General features: G+C 37.6%; 1 protein-coding gene across 1 annotated transcript in view; it reads right to left on the bottom strand.

Annotated features, from left to right (window-relative positions):
• Nucleotides 1-18,649, bottom strand: part of YIPF4 (Yip1 domain family member 4) — a 30,594-nt gene extending 11,945 nt beyond the window's left edge. Inside the window, exon 1 of the mRNA XM_001371539.5 lies at nt 18,267-18,649. Within this exon, the coding sequence (XP_001371576.1) occupies nt 18,267-18,348 (82 nt within the window). The 5' untranslated portion in view covers nt 18,349-18,649. The remainder of the gene's footprint in view (nt 1-18,266) is intronic.
• Nucleotides 18,650-27,128: the final 8,479 nt, after the last annotated feature.

Below are 27,128 nucleotides of genomic sequence, written 5' to 3'. Positions count from 1 at the left end.
TAACCTCTATCTAATCACTGATACTCTGCCCGGACATATTCCTCCATGGTTAGCATATTCTACCAACTCTCGTACACTCTTCTCATTCACATCCATTCTGAGCTTTCAATGCCAAAGCACAAACTCAATTCCTAATTCCCAACTTAATCTCATCCTCCTCAACTTTACCTCCTAAAATGCTCTGTTCCAGATCTGTCCTTTCCACTAAGTAGGATACCTGGGCCATAAGTAACCAGCTTCCTTTCCTACTCCTATTTTCTGGTTCTCATTAAAACCTAGGTCCTTCCTGATAACACTGCTTTCCTCACTACTCTTTCTATCCCTGTTGCACTTTTACTAATAACTCATCAAGAATTGTGGTGGAGGGATTAGAATACTCACTGCTCCCCAATGCTACTTTCAGTTTCTCCCTGTACCATCAATACTCAGCAATCTGTTCTCATTTGAGGTTAATGATTTCCAAATTTATCATCCAAGCAAGAGGAAAGGAAGGTGAAATGTTTATCAGAACTTTCCTTTCCCCCTCTAATTCCAACTCCAAAGTCTTAATAGGTAATTGCCTCAAGGTTAGAAGAAATGGAATTCCATTTAAAAAAATGTTTCACCTCATTTCTTGTCCTGAGAAAGGGCTCCTCAGCCTCACCCTTGGGGTAGTTCCAAGTTTCCCTTGATTTTACCCTGTTGTTACTGCTCAGATCTTCATTTGAAGTTTGATACCCTTTTTCACAGTTGATATGCCTTGGTTCATCTCTGTCCAAGCCTCTTCAGATGTTCTCTTTTCCTCCACTACCCCCATTATTTATTCTGGACTTTATGATCTAAAACTCTGAGGAAACGTGATCTTATGCTCTTCTCTCTGAGGAACAGATACAATACTCCAGGTTTTTGGAAGAGGAGGAAAGGGAGTACTACTAAACATAGGATGAGAGTACTAACTTGTTCCACAACCCTAACACCCACTCCATAGCATTTCCAGGATCTAAACTATTGCGGATGGGAGGTCGAGTTACAATTTTTGAAAGTTTATGGGAATACTAGACAAAAAAGGGAGAGAATCCTAAGAAACCTCAATAGGGAAACCTGGAAGGACTTGCAAGACTGTCACAGAGTGAAGTGAGCAGAACTCAGACCAAAACATACTATAATTTCACTTTATTTTTTTTATTGTTTGAGATATCATCCACAAAATGATTAATATGGGAAAATATTTTACGAGATTGCACATGTAAAATCTATATCAGATTGCTTACCATTTTAGGGAGAGTGGAAGGGAGAGAGGGTGAGAGGGGAAAAGAATGTAAAAAACAATTTTTAGATGTAATTGGAGGAGGGAGGGAGGAAGGAAAGGAGGAAGAAAGGAGGACTAAACAGTGGTAGGCATGAACCCTTCCCTCTCCTACCAGAATGGAGGCTCCACTGCTGATCTGGTCAACTAGTATTCATGATTGGTTTATCAAATCCAAGTGGGTCCTGGAGGGCTAATAGAAGAAGATTAGGCTTGAACCTTTGTGTATCTTTATTTACCACATTGCGTAGGCTGTTTTGGGCAGGTACTGAGATTAGTTACAGACTTTTTTTTTTAACCCCAAATTACAAATTTTTAGAAGAAAAAAAAGCAACAAACCTGAAAATAAGCAAGAGTAGAACCTGGGACCAGAGAAATCTCTGCTCCTCTTTTTCCATATACCAAATCATTATGTGGAAGCAGGTTGGGTAGAAAAGAGGGCCCAATTATTGTGCCTTCTGTGAGGATGTGGAACCCTCAACCTTTTGAGAGAGCTTGGAACTAGTTCCAAGACCTCATAAGGTCCAGGTGATATATACCCCTTTCCCTTCTTGTTTAAAGAGGGAGATCTAGGAAGTAGTTTATATAATGACTTGCTTATCTTTCTTCAATTCTCCTATTTGGGTCTCAATCCACCCCCAACTAGGCTATGAGATGAGACTGGTTCAGCAGGGACTGTTAAGGAATATTTCCCTTTGGAGAAAAAGACCTCAATGCCCTTTAAATTTAGGGGTAGCTTTTCCCAGGTCTCTCTCACTTCCTTTCACTTATTACAGGCTATGTGTATGTGGGTTTTGCTTCACATCTTTCCTTTCAGTTCCTACCTAGGTGCATTGTCTACTCTGTAACCAAACATATGTATCTAAGTTATAAGGGTTCTTTTCTCCTTTTCATCATTCCCTTTTGTATGCCTTGCATTAACTCATATTCAGGCTACTGAGAAAGGAAGAAAAACTCACTGTCTTGTTGGTTTTGAAATTTAAAATTTTGTATATGTAATCCATTCTGTGCCTTTGTACTTTCCCTTTCTCCCACAGCTACTAGTGTAAATAAACTGTAACTTCTGGTTATTAAAAAAAAAATTATCACTTAATACAGATCCTGGTGATCATTATCAACCCTCAAGACATTTCTTCTCCTTTCTTCAGTAAGCTAGCTCAGTGCCTAGCTTTCAGTCTCACTCTCCAACCCAATTCCTGCCTTCATACTTGGGAAATTCAATATATCTGCACATTGTGCTCCTTCAAATACCCTAATTTTCAAGTTTCTTAAATTTGATCAGTTCCCATGAATTACTACTCCACTCATAATACACTAAGATGGCCATACCCTTGGTCCTGCCATCATCCAGACACGTTCCATTTCCATACTCATAAACTCCAAAGTTTATCTCATCACATTATTTCCCCTTTTCCTAATCTCTTCTTCATTCTCACCATGACTTCCATTCATTCTACCTCTCAGGCCCTCACCCCTGTACTGCATACTTTCTGCATAATTTACTGTACTGCATAATTTCCTCCCTTTTCTATTTCAGCCTCTTGGTGAACCAACTCAACTTTATATTCTCCACAGAAGCTATGTAAAAATTTCTCGTTTCTCCACAAATCTCCCATTGTATCTTCTGTCCTGAGATTCTCCCCTCATATTTCATGAAAATAACCCACAGAAAGCTCCTTCTCTGCTCATCTGACATCACTCAGACATCTTCCATTACTGTCTCCTTCACTCTGTTTGGATGAAGAGATGACCCTTCTTTTTGCCAATGTTAATTCATCTACACATACCCTTGTCCTTTTTTTCAATTCTTAACCTTCTAAATCTCTACAACATTCAACACTATAAGTTAATTTCTCCTCCTGGATACTCTTTAGGTTTTCACTATACTACTCTTTCCAGGTTCTTTCCTTCCAGTCTGACTGCTCCTTCCCTATATTCTTTGATGGATCTTAATCTAGGTCACATCCATGAATCATGTTGATCCTCCAAAGTTTTGGTCTGGCTCCTTTTCTCCCTGAATACTATCTTATTTGGTGATCTCATTAACTTGCATCAGTTCAATCATCATCTATAAGCAGATAATTTCTCTGATTTGTATATCTAGTCCTAATTTCTCTCCTGAGCTATACTCCCATGACACCAACTGCTTTTTGGATATCTCAAACTGGATGTTTGACCATGACCAAAACTGAACTCACCACCAATTCTTCCCTCCTGTTCTCATGGGTATTATCATATTCCCAGGTTTTCAACTTCAGTCATCCTGATCTAGTCATTCATCCCATATCAATAATGATAGCAATAATGACAATAGTATTTATATAAAACAAGACTGTGAGATATTACCATCCCTACTTTACAAGTAAGGAATCTAATTCAAAGAGGTTAAAGTGGCATGCCCAAAGTGTAAAAAATTGATACTTGGAGGGATTAAATAACTTTCCTATAGAAACACAGCTAACTAGGATCACAGGATTCAAATCCTGAATGCAAGTCTAGCACTGTATCCACTACAATATGACAATTTACTGATACAGAAAAAACATTAAAAATATCAGCTTAGTCAATTACTTTTTCCTACAGAAGTTTAAATAATGAAAGCAATTGCCACAACAAAAATCAAAAGAGCTCCAAAACTTTCATAACTAGGGAACTAATCTTAAACTATATGAAATCATAGCTAAGGGTAATATGAGTTTAGAATATAAAACCATTTGCAAAATGTTATAGAAAATGATATCTGATTATGAGTAGTCACTACATAAAATAATAAAAAACAATCTGAAGAAGAAAATGTATTTATCAAAAGTTTGGCATGAGACCCAATATAGTATGATTGCTCCAAGGCCATCCACAAAATAAAGTTGAAGGAGAACAAAGAAATGGGGAAAAAAATGAAATAGACATTGTCACTGTTTCATAGTTTTCTTATTTCATAACTGATGAGAATAAAACTCTAACTTTTCTATACTTAATCTGATGTGCTCCATGAGGAAGTGGAAATGGTTTTTAGAAAGATGAGGCCAATAAGAACAGTTAATATAGACAGAAGATACTAATGCTACAGGTAACAATTTTGAAAACATTAATTGGTTCTCAAGATATTTTCAAAGTATGGAAGACACCAAATGAATGGTAATAAATTACAACTAGTCTTATACTTCAACATTTCAATGTATCCATTATCTCATCAATGAACATAATTCCTCTGTCATTATAGATTACAACTCCTTATGTCTTAGTTTTTGTCCATGTCCCCCAATAAATTCTTACCCAAAGAGTCTATTCAATTGGAAATTTTCTCGAAGTCTTTTAAACATTCTGTATGTACCAGTGCAATATTAAAATAGTCATTCTTTTATTATAACCTTTTTCCTACCTTTTTTCCCCAATCATACATTTCCTGCTATGTATACTTTTTGCCACTTCCTAGATACAAGCCCCTGTTGACAATATATAGATTATTTATTCCCACCAAATAGCTCTCCACAGCCTTCTAACACTTTTTTTTTTCAGAAACAGTGGTTTTCTATAATTTTTATCAACTAGGATACTGGTTTTTAAAAGGTAAGTCTTTGTGTCAAGAAGCAAAGACTATTTAAAATGTCACATGCACAATTTCTGGAAGGCAATCCAGTTAGTTGGCTCTCTTGTTCCTATTCAATTTCAGGCTCACTTTTTTGTTTATCTGCAATATTTATCAAGTCTATATTAATATATATTATACACTATATATACTAACTCAATGCACTGGCAATTCTGCAGCATGTCTCAGGTTGAACAGGCATTTTTATTTCACTTTATTCTCCATGCACTCATTGTTAAGTAGACCTCATAAATTTTGATCTTACTGATAAAGGCTCTGTAGCAATCTGAGATCTGATGAAATCAGCCCATCATTACTCTCATATAGTACATTGGGAGAACTTTCCTATCAATAAGGAATCTCTTTTCTACCTGGACTCCACACAGGGCATCCTCCATTATAATGGCACACATAACATCTATTTGTTTTATTCCGTGCTTAATATTGATCACTTGAGGATTACTAAAAAAAAAAAATATCTCTCAGTTAGTTCTAAAGAAATCTAGAAATTCCAGGAAAGCAGGAAGTGTTTAGTTGTTCCTCTATAGTACCTTACCCATAATAGGTATTTAATACATTTTTTTAAACAAATGACTAGATTGAAAACAAAGGCCTTTCTCCAGAAAATCAGTTGGAATAGAAGCTTATCAATAGAACTCTTAAAAGATGACAATCACCATATTCACTTTATTTTAAACCCTTATTGTGTATTGGTTCCAAGGCAGAAGAGTGGTAAGGGCTAGACAATGGGGATTTAAATGACTTGCCCAGGGTCACATCTAGGAAGTATCTGAGGCCAGATTTGAACCTAGGACCTCCCATCTCTAGAACTGGCTCTTAATCCACTGAGCTACCCTGCTGCCCCTCACCATCTTCAATTTTTCCAGAAAAAAAATGGTTCTTCACAATTTTTTATTTTTTTAGCAGCTTCTGCAACTTCCTGATGTTATAAGAACTTCCTGATGTTATAAGAATTCAAATTTTTAGCAATGTTATATCAAAATCTCCACTTTATAGTTTGAACTCACTTCATATAATAGCAAATAACTTATTATATGATCACAGCTTTGGAGGTGGAATGGCCTTATGGATAATTGAGTCCACCAATTCTCATTCTAACCAAGGCCTATAGAAATCAGGTAACTTTCTCCAGGTCACTTATATAAGATTTAAAGAGCTGAGATTTGAACCCAAATTAAGATGACTAATCCAGCACTCTTTTGACTATTTCATGCTTGTAAGACTAAATAATAATGTTGATTAGGAACAATACACATCTGTCAAAACAAACCCAGAAACTATATAAACATAACTATTGTAATATTTACTTGGAAAGGAAATGGAGGATTAGAAAATGGGGATAATAATGGGAGGTTTGTAGCAGGGTATGGAGGAGAGAGGGGAGAGAGGGAATATCGCTTGATGAGGCAAAGGAGGAAGATGTCCCCTGCTGAGACGAAACAGCAGGGGTCCGATAAGGACTGTTTGTCCTGGAATGACTGAACTGAAGTTCAGCTCCCTCTATGACCAGAAAAGATAGTCCACTTATCTGACTGTGAATTCAAATAATATAAAGTTTAATAACCAGTTGGGATTGGAGTTTTTCCTCAGCTTCAGAGTTTCGGCCAGGCCCAGAGGCTGGCGTAGGGATTCTCCCGCTCCCATCTATTCTATATCAGTCCTGCTTTGTCTACTTCAGAATCTTAGCAATAGATAGAAAGCAAACAAGAACAGGTCTAACCTTCAGAAGCGATTGTGCCTGAATCTTCGGACTGAACCAAGAAGAGGAGGCACACTACACCAGACTGGACTGAACAAGCTCCTTCCTCCTCCCACACCAGGAAGCAAGTTCCCCACCCCGCCCCAGGTAGGAAGGAAGTGCTAGTCACAAGACCCAACTGCCACTCCCAGTTGCCCTTTCCCCCAAACTGTCAGTCTTGTTTCCTTTCCACAATCGTCCCCTTTTTTTTTGTTCTGACCTTCCCAAGGTCACTTATTTATATGATAGAGAGTTACCAATTTACTAAAATCTACTCTAAGGATTCTTAGCAGGAAATTTTGGGCAAGAGTAGTTTTAGGGCTTTACAATAAATTCAGTACAATACATGTTGAACAAAACTATTTAAAAAATTTGACTCTTAGTGCTAATACAACTTACTCTACGTAAACTAAAACTAATACATTATTTACAGAAATTATTTACATATAATACAACAATATATATTGTTCCACATCATGATGTCAGTCAAATAGAAATATCTATTGACCTTTCTATTTGCCTAAGACCTTATGGAACTAACCATATACATATTTACATTTTGCATAAATACAATTTCAGACACTTGTTTATATATATAAGGTCTCTCACTTTGTCAGTTTGTGTTTTTGTGTTTTGTGTCGAATTAATACTTATCAAGTTTCTTTAGATTTCCACTTCTCATGTTGACTGATGGATCTCTTCTTTCTTCCATGTTATGTAGTGATGCATGCTATTTCCCTAATATGTGAAATTACTTTATTTTTATTATTTCAACATACTCAGTCTTATATATGTCTCGTTTTTGATCTGTCCTCTTCTTATATAAACAAATTTACAAAGTTCAAAGTCTTAGCTGTCCCATTTCAGTTTTTTTCATTTCTCTAATACCTATTAAACAAATTTACAAAGTTCAAAGTCTTAGCTGTCCATTTCAGCTTTTCCTCTTTGTTTCTTGTCTCTAGCATCTTTTCTTGATTCTTTTCTTCTGGGCTGATTTAAAATCTTTTCCTCGGGGATGCTTTTCCTCTGGGATGCCTTTCCTCTGGATTGCTTTTCCTTTGGGCTGGAAAGTTGTCTCAAACATTATGTGTCACTATTATTTCTTTGTGGTGTACTTTTTATGTTAATCAGTTTTTGTTTTCATTTCTCAGCCCTATCTTTTGTCTAATTATCTTCTATGTCTGTTATCATCAACAGTGATGTTGAACTTTTTCTGGTTTCACGTGGGAACAGTGAAACCATGAGCCTTTCCTTGCAACTTTTACAGCTATTGGGGTAGTAAGCAATACTTCATGTGGTCCAGTTCATTTTATGTCTGTAGCCAATTTTCTACTGAAATTTTTTAAGTATACTATATCTCCTGGTTTGATGTTGTGTAAATTGTAAACCAGGGGTACTGTTTGTTGTATCAAGCCCATTTCATGCAATTCTGCTATTCTTGTCTGTTAAGCTTGTATATATTTTGTTAATTGACAGTCTAGTTTGTGAGAAGTTCTATATCAGAGAAAGGAAGATGTGATAGGATCATTACATTGTTTGCTTCTTCTCTTTGTTTTGGATCAGGTATATGATTTTGTTGTACTGAAAATGTACTGTCTTTATCCACTTCCACATACTTTTCACAAAGTTCTTGGTAATTCTTGACTCCCAATGCTGCTAGCATTTCTTCTAATGAGATTGTGTAGTTTATTTCCTTAACTAACTCTTCTGATTGGATCGTTTGTTCTTGATTTGAGTTGTTAATGAAATCATCCATCTCCTCCTCTTGTAAAGCTTTGTGATCGATTGTAAGGTTTGATATATTCATAAGGTTCTTGGTCTTCTTCATTTTCTGAATCAAACATTATTGAATATAGTGATTCTGTGTGATTCGTGTCTTGCATTGACTCTTGCTTGGTGATTTCTATATTCCCCAAGTCTTTTGCAACCTCTGTAACTTGGACGTAACTTGTGAATTGGCTGTCTTCAGGAGATGTTTTTAAAACAGATTCAGTTGCTCCTGTATCAATAAGAGCTGGGTAGATCTCATTAACCACTTTTATCATGACCCTTGGTTCTGCGTTCTCATTTTGTTGGCACATTTGGACTATAGGTGCCTCTATTTCTATTTTGTTCATCTACAGACTTTTCTTGTTGCTTTGAACATTCATTTTGCAATTCATCATCAGTTTGCAATGGAATTGCATTATCATGGAGACTTAAGGATGGCATAACAATGTTTGTGTTTGCTTTTTCTTGTACATTTACTATTGGTTGGAATTCTTCTGCATAAGGATTTAAGGTTGATTTTTCTATTATGTCATTGGTATTTTCTTTTGTAATATCACCCCTGCTTTCAGATTCATTGTTTCCAGGAGGTCTGATAATTTGAATGTTCTCTGTTATTGCATTTTCCTCCCCATTGGACCTTTCTGTTGTTAGCTCATGTGCTTCGCTTAATTCATTTGCAGTTTGTGTATTACAGACTGTTGCCAGTTGTTTCTTCCTCTTTCTTTGTAGCTTGTTCTACTGTTCCAAAAATTTTCTCTTTAATCTGTTACATCATTATCTAATTGGATTTCTTCTATCTGTTCTTTAGTTTTATTTTGTGCTTTTGGCACCCCACATTCTATCTGCATGCAGTCTCCTTCCTTTTCATTTTTCCTATTTCCTTTCCCATTTTTCCTTTTTTGATATTACCACAGCTACCTGGCTTCATAACTGACTTTGTTTGGCAGCACCTGAGACAACTTGCGAATAACGTGGTTTCGCTCCTTGTTGGATGTACCTCTCCATGGATTCTAAATTTGGTGGTTGCAATGATTTCTTGCAATTACAATCACAACATTTTGTATTTGTTTGTGTATTATTGCTGCTATATTTCACATTGCTTTTCCAAGACCTTTGTTTGTTATTAGCTTGGAATAATTGTGCCTTTAAATAACAGTCTTGAACCAAGTGACCCATTTTTCCACAAAGGAAACATCTGGGAACATTTCTCCTTTGATTGCCTTGTGTGTACTTTCTTGTGGGTTTGTATGATTGCAGAGTGGCTAGATTTTTTATTTCTTCAATTTCTTTATATTTACTTGAGCCATTTGCCTCCTTGAGTTTGGCTTTAAGCTCTTTTATTATTTCATCCTTTTCCTCTAGCATTTATGACCTGAAAATATATAGGTTGCAGTTTTTCTTAAATCTTCCAGACTTAGTGTTTCCCAATCTGGGCATTGAAGTTTAAAATATGATCTAATAGGTGTGTTACTGCCTTTTACACATTGTCTCCTTATGTGTTGGAGATTTTGTTCAGTTAAATTTTCAAATCCAAGCACATCCTCTGCTACTTCAATCACTCTATCGAGGAACTTAGATGGATGTTCCCCACTTTCCTGTCTCAATTTCTCAAAATTTCCCCAAGTATCTGGTCTTTTTGAAAACCTTTTCATTGCCTCTAATAAGTCTTCTCTGGCCTTTCTTAGGTAACATAGATTTTCATTATTAGATAACTCTAAGTCTGTTCCTTCCTCTGGCCATGATGTTAAATTTGGATTGTTTCCTGTTTCATCAATGAATTGCTGTTTTCCCTTTTTGAAAATAATTCTGAGAGAAGAATTTCAGTGTCCTGGAAATCTGGAATCATAAAGCCTAATTGCTCTTTTAAATTCTTTTAAACATCTCATCAGTTCTGAAAACCAGGAAGGCATCCGTTTTTTCAGACTTTCAAGGTCAGCTGTTGTAAACGGTTTAAGTGTTTTAATATGAATTATGCTGCTATCTGGGTGGAGGCTTGTTTGATCTCTTAGTGGCAATATTGGTATTCCACCTTGAGCCCCATCTGTATTTTCTTGCTGAACTACATTGTTATTTTTAGGTATGCCTTGTTGTGTGTTAATACCTTTGCCACATTGTTTCTCTTCAGTTACTTCATCATTTCCTTTAGTTGCATCATCTCCACCTTAATGGCTAAAATCCTCACAGCCATTTCATTATCTTTTCCTTTTTTTCAATAAATTACATGCACACCTTTTTTTAGGGCATAGTATAATTGGGTTACGAAGAATAATGCTCCAGCATATGTGGGAATGAATGAAATCAAGTGATACATACTTATATTCAGCCATTACAAACTTTCATAGATGCTAAGCAGAAAATAAATATAATCCGGAATAGTGACAAAAAATAAGTTGTAAAGTATATGAAAGAAATATCCAATCCAGGCTAGATAACCCATGGCAAGTAATAGTTTCTTTGCCGTCTTGTATCTTGAAAAGCTTTTTGCAACAGAAAAAATGTTTTTAAGTCTGGCCCTTTAAGAGTCGTCTCCTCCCTTCAGGAGGAGTGGTTTCTTTTGGGTGTGGTATCACTAGGCAGATTAGTTGCACTCAACACTGCTCTCAAAATGGTTACTTTTCAGTCACACAGGCTTTTGAAATGTATGCAGGCCTGAATTTTTCAAATTCTTGACAAAATAGGTTGGAAAACCTAGCTGGCTCTGCCAAAAACTGTAATATTTACTTGGAAAAGAAATGAAGGATTGGATAACAGGCATAATAATGGGAGGTTTGTAGCAGGGTATGGAGGAGAGAGGGGAGAGAGGGAATATCGCTTGATGAGGCAAAGGAGGAAGATGTCCCCTGCTGAGACGAAACAGCAGGGGTCCGATAAGGACTGTTTGTCCTGGAATGACTGAACTGAAGTTCAGCTCCCTCTATGACCAGAAAAGATAGTCCACTTATCTGACTGTGAATTCAAATAATATAAAGTTTAATAACCAGTTGGGATTGGAGTTTTTCCTCAGCTTCAGAGTTTCGGCCAGGTCCAGAGGCTGGTGTAGGGATTCTCCCGCTCCCATCTACTCTATATCAGTCCTGCTTTGTCTACTTCAGAATCTTAGCAATAGATAGAAACCAAACAAGAACAGGTCTAACCTTCAGAAGCGATTGTGCCTGAATCTTCGGATTGAACCAAGAAGAGGCGGCACACCACACCAGACTGGGCTGAACAAGCTCCTTCCTCTTCCCACACCAGGAAGCAAGTTCCCCACCCCCCCCAGGTAGGAAGGAAGTGCTAGTCACAAGACCCAACTGCAACTCCCAGTTGCCCCTTTCCCCACAAACTGTCAGTTTTGTTTCCTTTCCACACTATTACATACTTTTTATATGAAGTCAGAATTAAGAATTGAAGAAATATTGTTTGTGGGTGGGCAGAGCCGATATATTAAAATGACAATGCTACCTAAACTAATCTACTTATTCAATGTCATCCTAATTAAATTACAAAATTTTATTGAACTAGAAAAAATATTAACAAAATTCATTTGGAAAAACAAAAGGTCAAGAATATCAATGGAATTCGTGGAGAAAAAAATGTAAAGGAAGGTGATCTAGCAGTACCAGATTTTGAACTGTAGTTCAAAGCCGTAATTATGAAAACTATCTGGTACTAACTAAGAAATAGAAAAGTAGATCAGTAGAACAAGAGACATAGAACAAACGGTTGTAAAAGATTACTATAAGTATACATGTCAGACCTGTGGGAAGGGAAAGACTTTAAAACCAAGCAAGAGTTCCAAAATATAAAATAAACAATTTTGATTATATCAAGTTAAAGTGTTTGTACAAACAAAACCAATGTAACCAAAATGAGAAGGGAAGCAACCAATTGGGAAACAATCTTCATAACAAAGACCTCTGACAAAGGTCTAATTACTCAAATTTATAAAGAGCTAAATCAATACAAAAAATAAAGCCATTCTCCAATTGATAAATGGGCAAGGGACATGAACAGGCAGTTTTCAGCCAAAGAACTCAAAACTATTAATAAGCACATGAAAAAGTGCTCTACATCTCTTATAATCAGAGAGATGCAAATCAAAACAACTCTGAGGTATCACCTCACACCTAGCAGATTGGCTCACATGACAGCAAAGGAAAGCAATAAATGCTGGAGGGGATGTGGCAAAGTAGGGACACTAATTCATTGCTGGTGGAGTTATGAATTGATCCAACCATTCTGGAGGGCAATTTGGAACTATGCCCAAAGGGCAATAAAAGACTGTTTACCCTTTGATCCAGCCATTGCACTGCTGGGTTTGTACCCCAAAGAGATAATAAGGAAAAAGACTTGTACAAGAATATTCATAGCAGCACTCTTTGTGGTGGCCAAAAATTGGAAAATGCAGGGATGCCCTTCAATTGGGGAATGGCTGAACAAATTGTGGTATATGTTGGTGATGGAATACTATTGTGCTAAAAGGAATAATAAAGTGGAGGAATTCCATGGAGACTGGAACAACCCTCCAGAAAATGATGCAGAGGGAAAGGAGCAGAACCAGGAAAACATTTTACACAGAGACTGATACACTGTGGTACAATCGAACACAATGGACTTCTCCATTGGTGTCAATGCAATGTCCCTGAACAATCTACAGGGATCTAGGAGGAAAAAAACACTATCCACAAGCAGAGGACAAACTATGGGAGTAAAAACACCGATGAAAAACAACTGCTTGACTACAGGGGTTGAGGGAACATGATTGAGGAGAGACTCTAAATGAACACTCTAATGCAAAAACCAACAACATGGATATGGGATTGAATCAAGGACACATGTGATACCCAGTGGAATTGCGCATCGGCTATGGGGGGTGGGGGGGAGGTTGGAGGTGGGAGAGGTAAATAAATGATCTTGGTTTCCAATGAATAATGTTTGAAAATGACCAAATAAAATAATGTTTAAAAAAAAAGATTACTATAGCCTTATATTTGGTAAAAGTACAGATCCAAGTTTTTGGAATAAGAATGTACTATCTGGTAAAAATTTGGGGGAAAACTGGAAAAGTAGTCTGGCAGAAACTAAATATAGACCAGTATCTTATACCATTTGTATGTAACCTAGGCATAGGGAGATGATATAAGCAATTTAGACAGGGAACATATTACCTATTTGATTTATGGACAGAAGAATTTATGAATAAACAAGAGAAAAAGCTTATGAAATGTAAAATAAATAATTTTGAATACATTAATTGAAAAGGTTTGTACAAACAAAACAATTGTAGCCAAGATTAGAAGGAAAGCAGTAAGTTGGGGGAAAAATTTTATAGACTATGTTAGATAGAGGTCTCATCTAAAAGAAAATATATAAGAATGAGTGATTCCCCAATGGCTAAGTTGTTAAAAGCTAGAAATAATCAACTTTTGGAAGAAGAAATGAAAACTATATATAACTACATGAAAAAATGCTACAAATCATTACTGATTAGAGAAATTAAAATCAAAACAACTCTGAGATGTTATCTCATACCTGTCAGATTGGCTAAAATGATAAAAGAGCAAAATGACAATGTTGGAAGGATTATAGGAAAGTGAGGACAGTAATACACTATTGGCAAGCTGATCTGACCATTTTAAAGAGCAAGCTGGAATTATGCTCAAAAAGTTATAAAAATATGTATACCTTTTGACCCAGCAATACCACTATCAGGTTTATTTCCTAAGGTGATTAGGGAAAAAGGAAAAGAAGCTATCTATGCTAAAATATTTATAGCAGCTCTGTTTGTGGTGGCAAGGAATGGAAACTAAAGGGATATTCATCAACTGGGGAATGGCTAAATAAATTGGGGCAAATGATTATAATGGAATATTATTGCACTATAAGAAATGATGAACAAATTTTGAAGAACCATGGAAAGACCTACATGAAATTATGAAACAAGCAAAACCAAGAGTACTATAGTAATATAAATATTATTTAAATAATTACTTGTTTGTCCACTTCTAGAGAAAGAATTGATAAAATAGAAATAAATGAGACATAATTATGTACATATACATATATTTTTGTCAAATGATGCCTTCTCTAATGGGTTAGGCTGGGAAAGAGTTAACTGGATATTTAAATATAACAAATAAATAAGATATATATGTTTAAATGAATTTTTAATTATAAAAAATTCTCTGTCCATATGCTGAAAATAAAAATAGAGTCAAAAAGGCAGGGTTCAGTGAAAACTCTCCCCTCCTCCAATTCTTCCAAATAGATCTAGAAAATGTACCAGATGAAATTCTGATCAGGAAATCCAAGAAAAATATTACAGTGGTTTTTCCTGTCAATATTGGCAAAAGGAGACAAAGAAATCTGAAAACACTGGGGACAGACAGGGTCTAATTGGGAACCAACATACAGAATATTTCAGCACAAGGAGAGGCTGTGCACAAGGGCAGAGAGACCAAAATTTGTGTAGAGTACAGGAACAGGTGACAGCTCTGTTGCTCTCTACCAGGTCACATATCCAGGAAAGGACCTGCATCTAGAGATGGAACTGAAGGATGAGGTGTCATAAACACCAGACTATTATACCAGGCAAAGACCAAGTTCAGAAACAATCAACAGCTGTGTGCAAGATCTCAGTTCTAACTTTTAGCTCAGACTGAAGTCAATAGAGGAATAACCAGGGCACAATTTCCAGATCAAAAGGCAGACTACAGTTCTATCCTTCTACACCAGCAGAGCTTTCTTCCTGGTTGATTCAGAAACAGTCTGTAGAAACTTCAAAATGGGCAAGTTCACAAGGCTCAGACTAATACCTACATAAGAATTTATGGAACTCAGACCAGCAGGCAAGATTTAGATTTTGCCAGGGTCTCTCGGGTCAACTCTGGGACCATTGAAAGCTCACAGGGCCTTAGCCTGTACACCATACTCTCTTCCCTATTGTAAAAAAACACAACACTCTGGAACCAGTGGGAGAAGTGGCATAGATATTCCCTTCAGAAGTGTTCACAGTCTAGCCCAAAAAAAATTGTTTGTAATCTGGAAGGACAAAACAAAAAAGAAGTCCACAGTAAAAAATTATTGTAGTGACAAGAACCCTCAAGGCACAAACCCAGAAAAAAACGACTCCAAAACATCTATAAGCAAAGACCAAGTAAAAAACACAACTAGAGCACAAATGCAATGAGAATTCCTGCATGAGAGACACAAGAAATATTTTTAAGGGTTAAATGTTAAGAGGAAAAAATAGTAAAGAAGTGAATTAGGGAACAAAGAACTGAAAGGGAAATTAGCTTGGCCCAAGAGGTACAAAATTTCACCAGAAATTAAATTAAAATGGACTACATAGAAGCTTAATTACTCCATGAAACAGTGTATTAAAACATTATGAAAAGAGAAAAATGGAAGAAAACTTCAGGTATGTTAGAGCAAATGCAACTGATCTGGAAAACAGATAAAAGAAAAATAATTTAAGAATCTTTGGACTATCTGAACACAAATCAGTCAATAAACATTCATTAAATGCCCCTCAGGTGCTAGATACAACGCTAGGTGCTGAGGATACTAATAAAAACAAATACAGCCTTTGTCCTAAAGGTACTTAAATCTAATGGGGGGAGACAATAGGAGGGGAATCTAATCGGTAAGCAAAGTTGATGAGATGTGTGTTTCAGACAGATTCAATCTTTCAGAATAATGAGATTTCACAATGAAGAGTTTCCTGGGAAAGGAAGATATGATGGATTTTCAAAGATGTTAAAAACAAAAAACAACAAAAAACAGAGCAGCTGGTAGTTAAATGGGGAGATTATGCTGAGCCCCTTTTTAAATAGAGGCCCTAGAATCACAGCCCTGACCAAAAAAAGAAACTATAGACATCTTGAAAGTACTTTCAAAATTAATACTACCATGAACTTTGTAGTAAAAATCTAAAGCTTCCAGGTCAAAGAAAAAATACTGCAAGCAGAAGACCTGAGTTCAATTCTGTTGTGCCAATGTGGGGAGAGGGAGAAGACTGTCAAAAGAAAAGCACAGCAAAATACTTGTGGTGGAGCGGTGAATTAGTTTAATCATTGTGGGAGCAATTTGTAATTTTGCAAAGAAAATGACTAAAAGGTCCAAACCCTCTGTTTCAGAAATTCCACTGCTAGATACATTTACTTTTTTTTTTAATTGTAAATTTTACAAAAACTATCTCATTTGATCCTTATAATTCTGGGAAGTAGGTGCTATTTTCATTCACATTTTACAGAAGAGCAAAGTGAGGCATAGAGAAGAAGTGACTTCCCCAGGTATCTGGGGCTAGATTAATTTAGATCTCTTCTGATTCTAGATCCAGGTTTTTTATCTATTGTGCCATCTAGCTTCATATATTTCGAGAAAAACAATGACAAAAAGAATGGCCCTGTAAAATCCAAAAATTTTCACAATTTTTCATAGTTGCAAAGATTTGGAAACAAGGTAGATACTCATTATTTGGAAGTAGCTAAAACAAAATGTTGTGCATGAATAGTATCATGAATATATTACACAATAACAAAATCAGGACAACCAAATATGGAAACTGAATGCTAAGTAATTTATAGACTATAACAAATATAAAGTTTTCATCAAAGAAGAGATATGAGACTGAACTTCCCTCTCATTTTTGCAGGGGTGGAGTATGAATGTTCAGACTTTTTTGATATGTTGGTTGGTTTTGCTGAATTTTTTTCTTTGTTGTTATTTGTATAAGAGGTAGCTTTGAGGGAAAGATACATTGCAAAAGCTAGTCTTGTAAAAACAAAAGATAATTGTTATTAAAAAAAACTCACTGTTGTGCAGAGTAAAATAAAGTAATATAGTTGTAAAGAAGAACAGGAGAAAATGGAGTGTCAGTATAGAGGCTAAGGATATTCAACTGACACAGTCTTTCTCCAGCAGACTTTTCTTCCACTACTACATTACAGCTGGATAGGTTCAGCTCGGACCACAGATGCACAGGACTCAGAATACCTGGCTAGGTCCTGGCATTTACAAGCTATGTCACCATAACATCAGCTTCCTCATATGTAAAACGAACTAGATTATGGATCCCTTACAGTTTATCACATTCTAGGAATGTCAACAGGCAAGCAAGTTACTGACTGAACCACATACATAACTTAAATTGGGCTTCAAAGATTCAGGACGTCAAAACTGGTGCTCCTTTGATAATGATTACTCTTAGGAAGTTTTTCATTACATGCAAATAAACACCCATACAGAGCACAGAATCTAATATCCAGGTTCAAATTCCCTGACACCTGCTCTAAGACTCTGGGCAAATCACTTCTAGAAATTTCTGGACCTGTTTTCTCCTCTGTAAAATAGTGCTAATGACAGCATCAGTCACTACCAACAGGTTAATAATACTGTGAGGACCAAATGGGAACAATATTGAAGGAAAAGGGTGTTTCATTTTTGTCCTTTGTAACCTTAGCAAACCTAGCACAGAGGAGGAACTTCCTAAAAGCTTGTCGACTGATAACGTATGCAAAATGCTAGGCAAACTTCAAAGCGCTTTATTATTAAGGGCACTCGCACGCATTCTCCCTCACTCCATCCTTTCCTCTCCACATCTCTCCCTCCTATAAGATCGGAGGTTTTTTTAGATTCAGTCCCAGGATTAAAAGCCTAGGTTGGCCCAGGCTTCCCAAGTCCTCCCAAAAGCTGCCATCGTAATAGGTCTGGGTGAGTCTGGCTCCCGACCCCGCCAAGAAGCTTCGTCCCAGTCCCTGCCCTGAGCTGCCCAAGCCCCTCGGGCACCCGGGCTAGGCTCCAATCATGGTTCCGAGCAGGCCGAAACCTATGCGGCTCGGGCGCCAGCTTCCTCAGGCCCCTCTCGGCGGTCGCCAAGGCCTCACCTTCAGCATCTGCAGAGGAAACGAAGGTAAAGTCCCCGTTAGTAGGCGAATACAGCTGGGGCGGGCCCGACGGCGGCTGCATCTCCCCGCCCCGCCGAGGTGGCGACCACAGCGGCTGCTGGGCCCAGGCTCGGAGGCAGAGGCGGCAGCACCGACCCTCAGACCCTCAAACTCGTCCGGCCCCAGCCGCGCAAACAGCGGGGCTTTTCGACTCTCGAGCTGCCGTCGAGGAGGGCGGGGAAAGCGGGCAGGAAGATAACGACGAGCTCGAGAAGAGCCGGGCCCAAATCCTGACAGGGGCAGTGCCGGTGGCGAGCGCCCAAATCCCGCGACGCCGGCGCTCGGACACGACCATAATACTAACAGACCCCCTCCCATTGGCTGTTTGTAATGCGACCGCCGATTGGTTGTCTCGAGGGTGATGTTGATTGGCTGTTCTAATTGTTGCTTCAGGAAGTTCTCCCCTATGTGGAGCCAGGAAGTTTACTTGTGATTGGTAAAGTTAAAGGGCTGCCCGTCTCCTAGCTTCCAACTTTTTTGTCCCATTTTTGCTTTCTTTTGTTACTCTAGTGCATTCTTTCCTTTAAAGAGTATTTTCTCGTTCGTTCTATCCAACTTCCTTCTGTCCTCTTCAGTATTTCACTGCTAGGAACCTGTAGTGAGTTGAGATATTGTGGGAGCCGGCGTTTTCTTAGAAATTACATGTTTTACTGGGGGAAGAACTTAGAAATCTTTATTTTATCTATTAGTCAATCAGCAGACATTATTATCACCTACAGAGTGCCCTGTAGGCACTGGGCTGCGCTCTGGGGATAAAAAGACAAAAAATTGCAATTCTCAAAAACCATCTTGAAACTTTACGTCCCCCAAAAGTTAATTTACATTACATAGGATCTTAGAATCAAATCAACAAACATTATTAAAAGTCTATTATGTGTCCGACTCGGTATTAAATCCTGGGGATAAAAAGAATGCAAAAACATCCTCAAGGATAATCTAATGGAGGAGGCAAAACTCAAATTATGATAACAAACAGGAGATAACACAGGTGGAAATCTCTGGGGGAAAAAAAAGCTTCAGAAAACGGAAAAGGCATTTTATGGATGAAATGTGAAGGAAGACTGAAAGTGGAGAAAGAAAATTGCAGGCATGAGAACATCCATTGTAAAATTTTAGAGTGTTTTCATCAAGAAATGACAAGGAGCGAAAGGAACCCAGGGTCCCCCAAGACCGACCTCCTCATTTTACAGATGTAGAAATTCGAGTCATTAGCTCAAGGTTAAACAAGGAGGTAGCAAGGGTTGGATTTGAACTCCAAAGCTATTGTCCTTCCCATTGGGCTACATTGCTCTCTCAAGAAACTTGATTTTTCCTAATTATTGGAAATAACAAGAAATAGGTTTAAAAGTGACAACTTGAAATTTTTATCATAAAATTAAGGTTTTTGTTTTTGCTTTCTGCAAAGTGTAGTTAGTGGATAGAATGTTGGCCTCAGCATTACAGAGACTTAGACTCAGTACATGCTGGCTAGGAGATCCTGGGCAAGTCATTTAACTTTGTGGTTCAGAGAACTCACTTTCCCGATTTCAAACCCAGCCTTAACCCTAAGGAAGTTTACCCATATTGCATCCGTTTCCTCAACTAGAGAAGGAAATAGGAAACTACTCTAATATTTTTGCCAAGAAAACCACAAAAGGGTTGGACTGTAACTCAACAAGAACAACAATAAAGTCCCAGAAAACTCGAAGGCTATAAGTTATAGAGCCAGTAGAAACTTGAATTGGTAGAATGAGTTTTTTTACAGGTCCAGTAAAATTACAGGTCCAATTTTTTAAAAAGTTTCTCCTTTAGTGATGCTTAATTGTTTCTTCATGATTGTTGAGATTTTAATAAAAAGTTTTACTTTGTAAAGTGTAATAGAATCATTGAATCACTTACCCTACTCCACATTAATCTGGTAAGAACACAGGCAAAAGCTCTAAACTAGATAATCTTTTTAGAAGGCATGAAAAGCCTTAGATGAAAGAAAATGACTACAGAGAAACGTTTGACTCCAAAAGTCCCTCTAAGTCCTTCCGCTGCTAGGGCCTTCTGTTTTTATTTTCCATTTATTTCTAGGATGTACATAATTATTTCCATGAGGGCACAAGACTATGTTTTTTTACCTTCAGTTTTTAGCATACTGCCTGATATACACTAAGTAATAATAACTATAATAGCATGTATAAAGTACTTTAATGTTTACAAAATATTTTACAAATATTATTTCCTTTGATTCTCACAACCCTGTAAGGTAGTTACTATTATACCCTCACTTTACAGATGAGGAAACAGAGGTAGTCAGGGGATTAGTGACTTGTCCAGAGTGACACAGCTAGTAAGTGTCTGAAATCAAATTTGAACTCAGGTCTTTCTTATTCCAAGTTCAGTGTTTTACTGACTGAAATATGAGAAGCCTACTTCTGATCTTTTGCAGACTTAGGAGGCCATAAGTATAGAATATTGCATATAATATAAGGCTTTGTTGGTGTATTAATTGGTTTTAATGAATTTTTTTCTTCTTTTTCTTTCTCTTGAAAAAATTCTTATAAAACAGTGATGGAAAGCCTTTTAGAGACTGAATGCTGAACCCTTCCCCCTTCACCCCCCCCACCCTGGCATTGCCATGTCCCTCCCTCCCACCAAGTACCGGGCTCACTGCCCACCCCCCTCCCACATAGAAGGAAAAAGCACTCCCCTTGGGCTACTGAGCAGAGAGACAGGTGAGGTGAGTAATGTCCTCAGCAAGTGTAGAGAGAAGGAGGGGCGGTCCAAGTACTTTGCACTCTTCCTACTCTGCCACCTGTGAGCCACCCACCTTACCCTCATGCACTCCCATTGGACTGCTGGGCAGAGGGGTGGATGATGTGGAAAAATGTCATCAGGCGTGGTAGAGAGGGGCAAGGGAGCAGCCCCACAAAGGTCCTTCTGCTTTTCTAGTAACTAACTCTGGGGATAGTGGTGAGGGTTTTTGGCACCCATACCATACATAGGCTTGCCATTACTGTTATAAAAGGTGACTCCCCTGGGAGGAGAGATAATGGAGGGATACAGTTAGAAAATCTAAATGAAAGATAGCAATAAAAATCTATTTTTTAAAAAGACGCTATAAGGAGTCTATGAAATATCTACCTAATACTGTGTGGAGTGAGAAATTAAGTGTGTTATTCTCAAGGTAATAGTTCCAATTAGTTAGCAAAGCTCTTTCCCCACCCCATCCTTCTCCCTGTAGGACAAAGGCCTTAGAGCCTGTAAGTGTTTTGGGTTAGATCTTTGGAATTTGTCTGGAAACTTGTCCCAGACTGATCTTGTCTTAGACCCTGAAGTACCCCATGATCAAATCTTAAGTCTTCCATTGTATCAGAGGCTTCTCACAGGTGGTCAAGCCCCATGACTGGAATGATCCTTTTATATCCATTGTACAACATCAGCCTCTACTAGGTAATCTAGCCCTGAACTCCTCTCTTTGTATAATATTTCTGTCCTTTATTTCTGTATTAAAACCTCTGTCTCTAACCATTGTAAAAATGTTATAATCCCCTCAGGGAGGCTTGATTATATCAAGATTCTATTAAAAATAAGGGATTTTTTCTGTAAGTTTTTGGGCATTTTGTCCTAGGTCAATGACATGAGGCTTTGTCTCATATCTCTCTCAATAAAATATTGCATTTTAATCGATGGTTCTACCCAATCTTTTTTGAAAAAGTGGCTAAAGAGGGTGTACCTTGATATTTCAAGGTTCCCAAACTTTCACTTCACACAATACCCAAGAGTAAGATCATGATAGCCCTATGAAGGAAAGAAAAGGACTTTCAGGAAAAGGACTTCTAGGAGCTAGGTCACCTCTATCTCTCTTTACCACATGTGTTCTCTAATTTTGAGTCCACTTGTGGGAGCATATATGACCACCACTCCTAGTTTTGGGGAGATGTTGTACCAGTTGTTTTTATAATACCACTATAGAAAATATCTGTTTCTAACTAATTTATATCAACTGATAATAATGATAATAGCTAACATTTATATAATATAATATTGACTATGTGCCAAGCACCATGCTAAGCCTTTATAATTATTATCTCATTCTTATAACAACTCTGGGAAGTAGGTGCTATTATTATCCCTATTTTACAGACAAGAAAACTGAAGCAATCAGAAGTTAAGTGAATTACCCAGGGTCACACAGCTTGTAAGTGTCTGAGGCTGAATTTAAACCTATGTCTTTCTGACTCCAAGCCTGACACTGTTCACTGTGGCACCCAGGGAAACCCACTTGTGAAGGTACTTATGAATTATAATACTAGAAAAATGTATTTGAGGGGTTGTTTATATGTATGCCAAGGGGTTCAGACTTTCAGTATAGAGAGGCAGAAAGAGAGGAAAACCCCCCCTTCTCAAAATGGGGTTCAGGGGAGACAGCTGATGTTTAGGGTTGGCTCAGAGAGAGGAGAGGGAGTTTGAAGATTTTCCCCCTTCTGCCTTCCCTCCTAGCTAAGGCTGCTGTCCTAGATTCGCTCTTGTCCCCCCATCCACTACTGGAGACCAAAGGTTCTCACCTTGATCTGTTCACTCACACTCATCTTGGGGAAAAGATAAGGTCAACTCAGTCAGATAATACAAAGAATAAATAGCAGGGAAGGAATTGGAAGGAAGTTGGGAAAAGGGGGTCCCTTTATCTATCTAAACCCTTTCCCCTCCCTCTTCAAGTTTGGGGGGAACTCAGGCCTTGGCAGCCTGAGCCCCTTGAGAGAAAATCAGGTTGACTCATCCCTGGGCAACAGGAGCTGAGGTAAAGTCTTCTCAGGTTTCTCTTCAGAAAGTCCCTTCAACTGGGAAATGTTGGGGGGAAAGATTTCCAGTCATAAGCAGGAAAAAGTGGGTAACCCTGAGGAGAAAGTCTTTTCCCAACCTTCTCTCTTTGGCTTCTCCCGACTGAGAGACCAACTCCTCTACCAGCCAGAGTCTTCTCCTCAAGATGCCAATTTCCTGGGGCCCCTCCCCCATTGAGGTGATCAGTTTCACACACTCTTCAGCCTGGTACTTTTCTTATGTGCCAGCCTCTGTCACAAAAACCACCTCAATTCCTAGTCTAGGGGATTCCTCCCACTCCTGAGGAGAGAATCTGGAAATCAGAATATGAATGGAGAGAATAAGCCCCAGAGTATGTGATAATAATGTCTTTTTTTTTTTAAACCCTTACCTTCATCTTGGAGTCAATACTGTGTATTGGCTCCAAGGCAGAAGAGTGGTAAGGGCTAGGCAATGGGGGTCAAGTGACTTGCCCAGCATCACACAGCTGGGAAGTGTCTGAGGCCAGATTTGAACCTAGGATCTCCCGTCTCCAGGTCTCACTCTCAATCTACTGAGCCACCCAGCTGCCCCTGATAATAATGTCTTTTATCTTTGAATTATATTAGTTTTCCAACCCTTCTACATATCATGAATCATCTTTTGTGATAAAGAAATTCAAGACAAAATACCCTATAGCAGAGATCACATCAGATTTCAATAATGATTAGTCCTATTAGTCCTTCACTATGCTATAAGGGTTATTTTGTGACTCAATTCAACTTCCTTTTAATGATCTGTCTGTTTACATTATTGTAGTAAATATTTACATTGTTTTAAAAAATAATTAACTTAAAATTTAAAGTTTGAATTTAAAGTCTGATTATTCTTTAAGGCATTTGAAATTGTTCCCACTTCCTCCCCTAAAAAGTTCTCACTTTATTCTTCCCTTTATGAATTTCTATAGGATTTGTGATCTATATAGATAATTTAGCAAATAAGTATATTATTCAGTTAAATATTTAGATTAATTTCAAAAACATTTAACCGTTTAATTTTTCTTCCAAAATATATGAAAAACATCTTGTTGATAACAAGAAACTGTATTTTATGTTTCTTTAAGTTCTAGTATAGTTTCTTATACATGATAGGTACTCAAATATATGTTGACAGCTTGAAAATCCAATGTAATTTAAAAGTAAGTTTCTAAGCAGTTGCTATATATAAAGGTCAGTTCTAGATGATGAATATAGAAAGATAAAAACCAAAAAACAGTACAGTCCTTAACTTCCTAGTGCTTTTAACTGTTGGGGAAAAAGCGGGGAAGAGGATAGAACATATAAAGAAGAATATGATAAGGGAAAAGGACAAATCCTAAGAAAGGGCTCTATAAATTAGCTAGAAATTATGATTCCATAGGGTTAGAAGTGTCTAAAAAACATTCTTAGAGGTCTCTGAAAAGATTATAAAAATGTAAGAAGAAATGAAAGACAGACCAAGAATTTTCTTCAAGAAAATAAAGGAAAAGGGGCAGCTGGGTGGCTCAGTGGACTGAGAGCCAGACGTAGAGATAAGCGGTCCTAGGTTCAAATCTGGCCTCAGACACTTCTCAGCTGTGTGACCCTGGGCAAGTCACTTAACTCCCATTGCCTAGCCCTTATCACTCTTCTGCCTTGGAACTGTTACAAAGTATTGATTCTAAGGAAAAAGGCAAGGGTTTAAAAAAAAAGGAAAAGACAAAAGGAACTTATGAAGACAAAGATGAGGAGACAGAAAGAAAAATTCCCTAAAGTTTTGTGCAGGTGATAAATGCAAAATTCTTTGGCTAATAAAGAAGGGGAGGAATATATAGCCAACACTAAAATGTTTGAGGTTTAGAAGTTGTTTTTGATATGTTACTTAAATGATAGAAACAGAGGAAATAGGGAATGGAGGAATTAACTAACTATACACCAAAATAAATCTAAATACTTTCATCTATGATTCAAGTAAATTATTGTATAAACTTGTGGAAATTGGTAAAAACATGTCATGCCTGTTATTTGAAGAACTTCTGATCATCAAGGTAAACACATTTCAATAAAAGTCCTATTCTCATACTTCATTGTGGCATAAAGAAAACCCTGGTTTTCTACAGGTTATGACAATGGAATATAAGACTAGCAATTTCTACCAATCAATTGGAAACAAAAATCTTTTTCTTTTCCTCCCCACACCCCTCCCACCACCTCTCCCATAGCTGACGCATGATTCCACTGGGTATCACATGTGTTCTTGACTCTAACCCATTTCTGTGTTGTTGGTATTTACATTAGAGTGTTCATTTAGAGTCTCTTCTCAGTCATATCCCCTCAACCCCTGTAGTCAAGCAGTTGCTTTTCCTCCGTGTTTTTACTCCCACAGTTTATCCTCTGCTTGTGGATAGTGTTTTTTAGATCCCTGCAGATTGTTCAGCGACATTGCATTGTCCCTAATGGAGAAGTCCATTACCTTCGATTGTACCACAGTGTATTAGTCTCTGTGTATAATGATTTCCTGGTTCTGCTCCTTTTGCTCTGCATCACTTCCTGGAGGTTGTTCCAGACTCCATGGAATTCCTCCACTTTATTATTCCTTTTAGCACAATAGTATTCCATCACCAGCATATACCACAATTTGTTCAGCCATTCCCCAATTGAAGGGCATCCCTGCATTTTCCAATTTTTGGCCACCACAAAGAGCGCTGCTATGAATATTCTTGTACAAGTCTTTTTCCTTATTATCTCTTTGGGGTACAAGCCCAGCAGTGCTATGGCTGGATCAAAGGGCAGACAGTCTTTTATTGCCCTTTGGGCATAGTTCCAAATTGCCCACCAGAGTGGTTGGATCAATTCACAACTCCACCAGCAATGAATTAGTGTCCCCACTTTGCCACATCCCCTCCAGCATTCATTACTTTTCATAGCTGTCATGTGAGCCAATCTGCTAGGTGTGAGGTGATACCTCAGAGTTGTTTTGAGTTGCATCTCTCTGATTATAAGAGATGTAGAAAACTTTTTCATGTGCTTATTAATAGTTTTGATTTCTTTGGCTGAAAACTGCCTGTTCATGTCCCTTGCCCATTTATCAATTGGAGAATGGCTTGATTTTTTTGTACAATTGATTTAGCTCTTTGTAAATTTGAGTAATTAAACCTTTGTCAGAGGTTTTTATGAAGATTGCTTCCCAATTTGTTGCTTTCCTTCTGATTTTAGTTACATTGGTTTTGTTTGTACAAAAACTTTTTAATTTGATGTAGTCAAAATTATTTATTTTGCATTTTGTGACTCTTTCCCTTCCCAAAGGTCTGACATGTATAGTATTCTGTGTTCACCTAATTTTCTTATACTTTCCTTCTTTATGTTCAAGTCATTCACCCATTTTGAATTTATCTTGGTGTAGGGTGTGAGGTGTTGATCTAAACCTAATCTTTCCCACACTGTCCTCCAATTTCCCAGCAGTTTTTATGAAATAGTGGATTTTTATCCCAAAAGCTGGGTTCTCTGGGTTTGTCGAATACTGTCCTGCTGAGGTCACTTACCCCGAGTCTATTCCACTGATCCTCCTTTCTATCTCTTAGCCAGTACCAAATTGTTTTCATGACAGCTGCTTTATAATATAGTCTAAGATCTGGGACTGCAAGACCCCCTTCCTTTGTATTTTTTTTCATTGTTTCCCTGGATATCCTTGATCCTTTGTTCTTCCAAATGAACTTTGTTATGGTTTTTTCTAAATCAGTAAAAAAAGTTTTTGGAAGTTCAATGGGTATGGCACTAAATAGATAAATGAGTTTGGGTAGGATGGTCATTTTTATTATATTGGCTCATCCTACCCATGAGCAGTTAATGTTCTTCCAATTGTTCAAGTCTAGTTTTAGTTGTGTGGAGAGTGTTTTGTAGTTGTGTTCATATAGTTCCTGTGTTTGTTTCGGGAGATAGATTCCTAAGTATTTTATTTTGTCTATGGTGATTTTGAATGGGATTTCTCTTTCTAGTTCTTGCTGCTGAACTGTGTTGG

Source organism: Monodelphis domestica, chromosome 1 (assembly GCF_027887165.1).
Source record: "Monodelphis domestica isolate mMonDom1 chromosome 1, mMonDom1.pri, whole genome shotgun sequence".
Lineage (NCBI taxonomy): Eukaryota > Metazoa > Chordata > Mammalia > Didelphimorphia > Didelphidae > Monodelphis > Monodelphis domestica.
The sequence above is the reverse complement of the archived record's forward strand: the minus strand, read 5'-3'. Positions and strand labels throughout refer to the sequence as shown.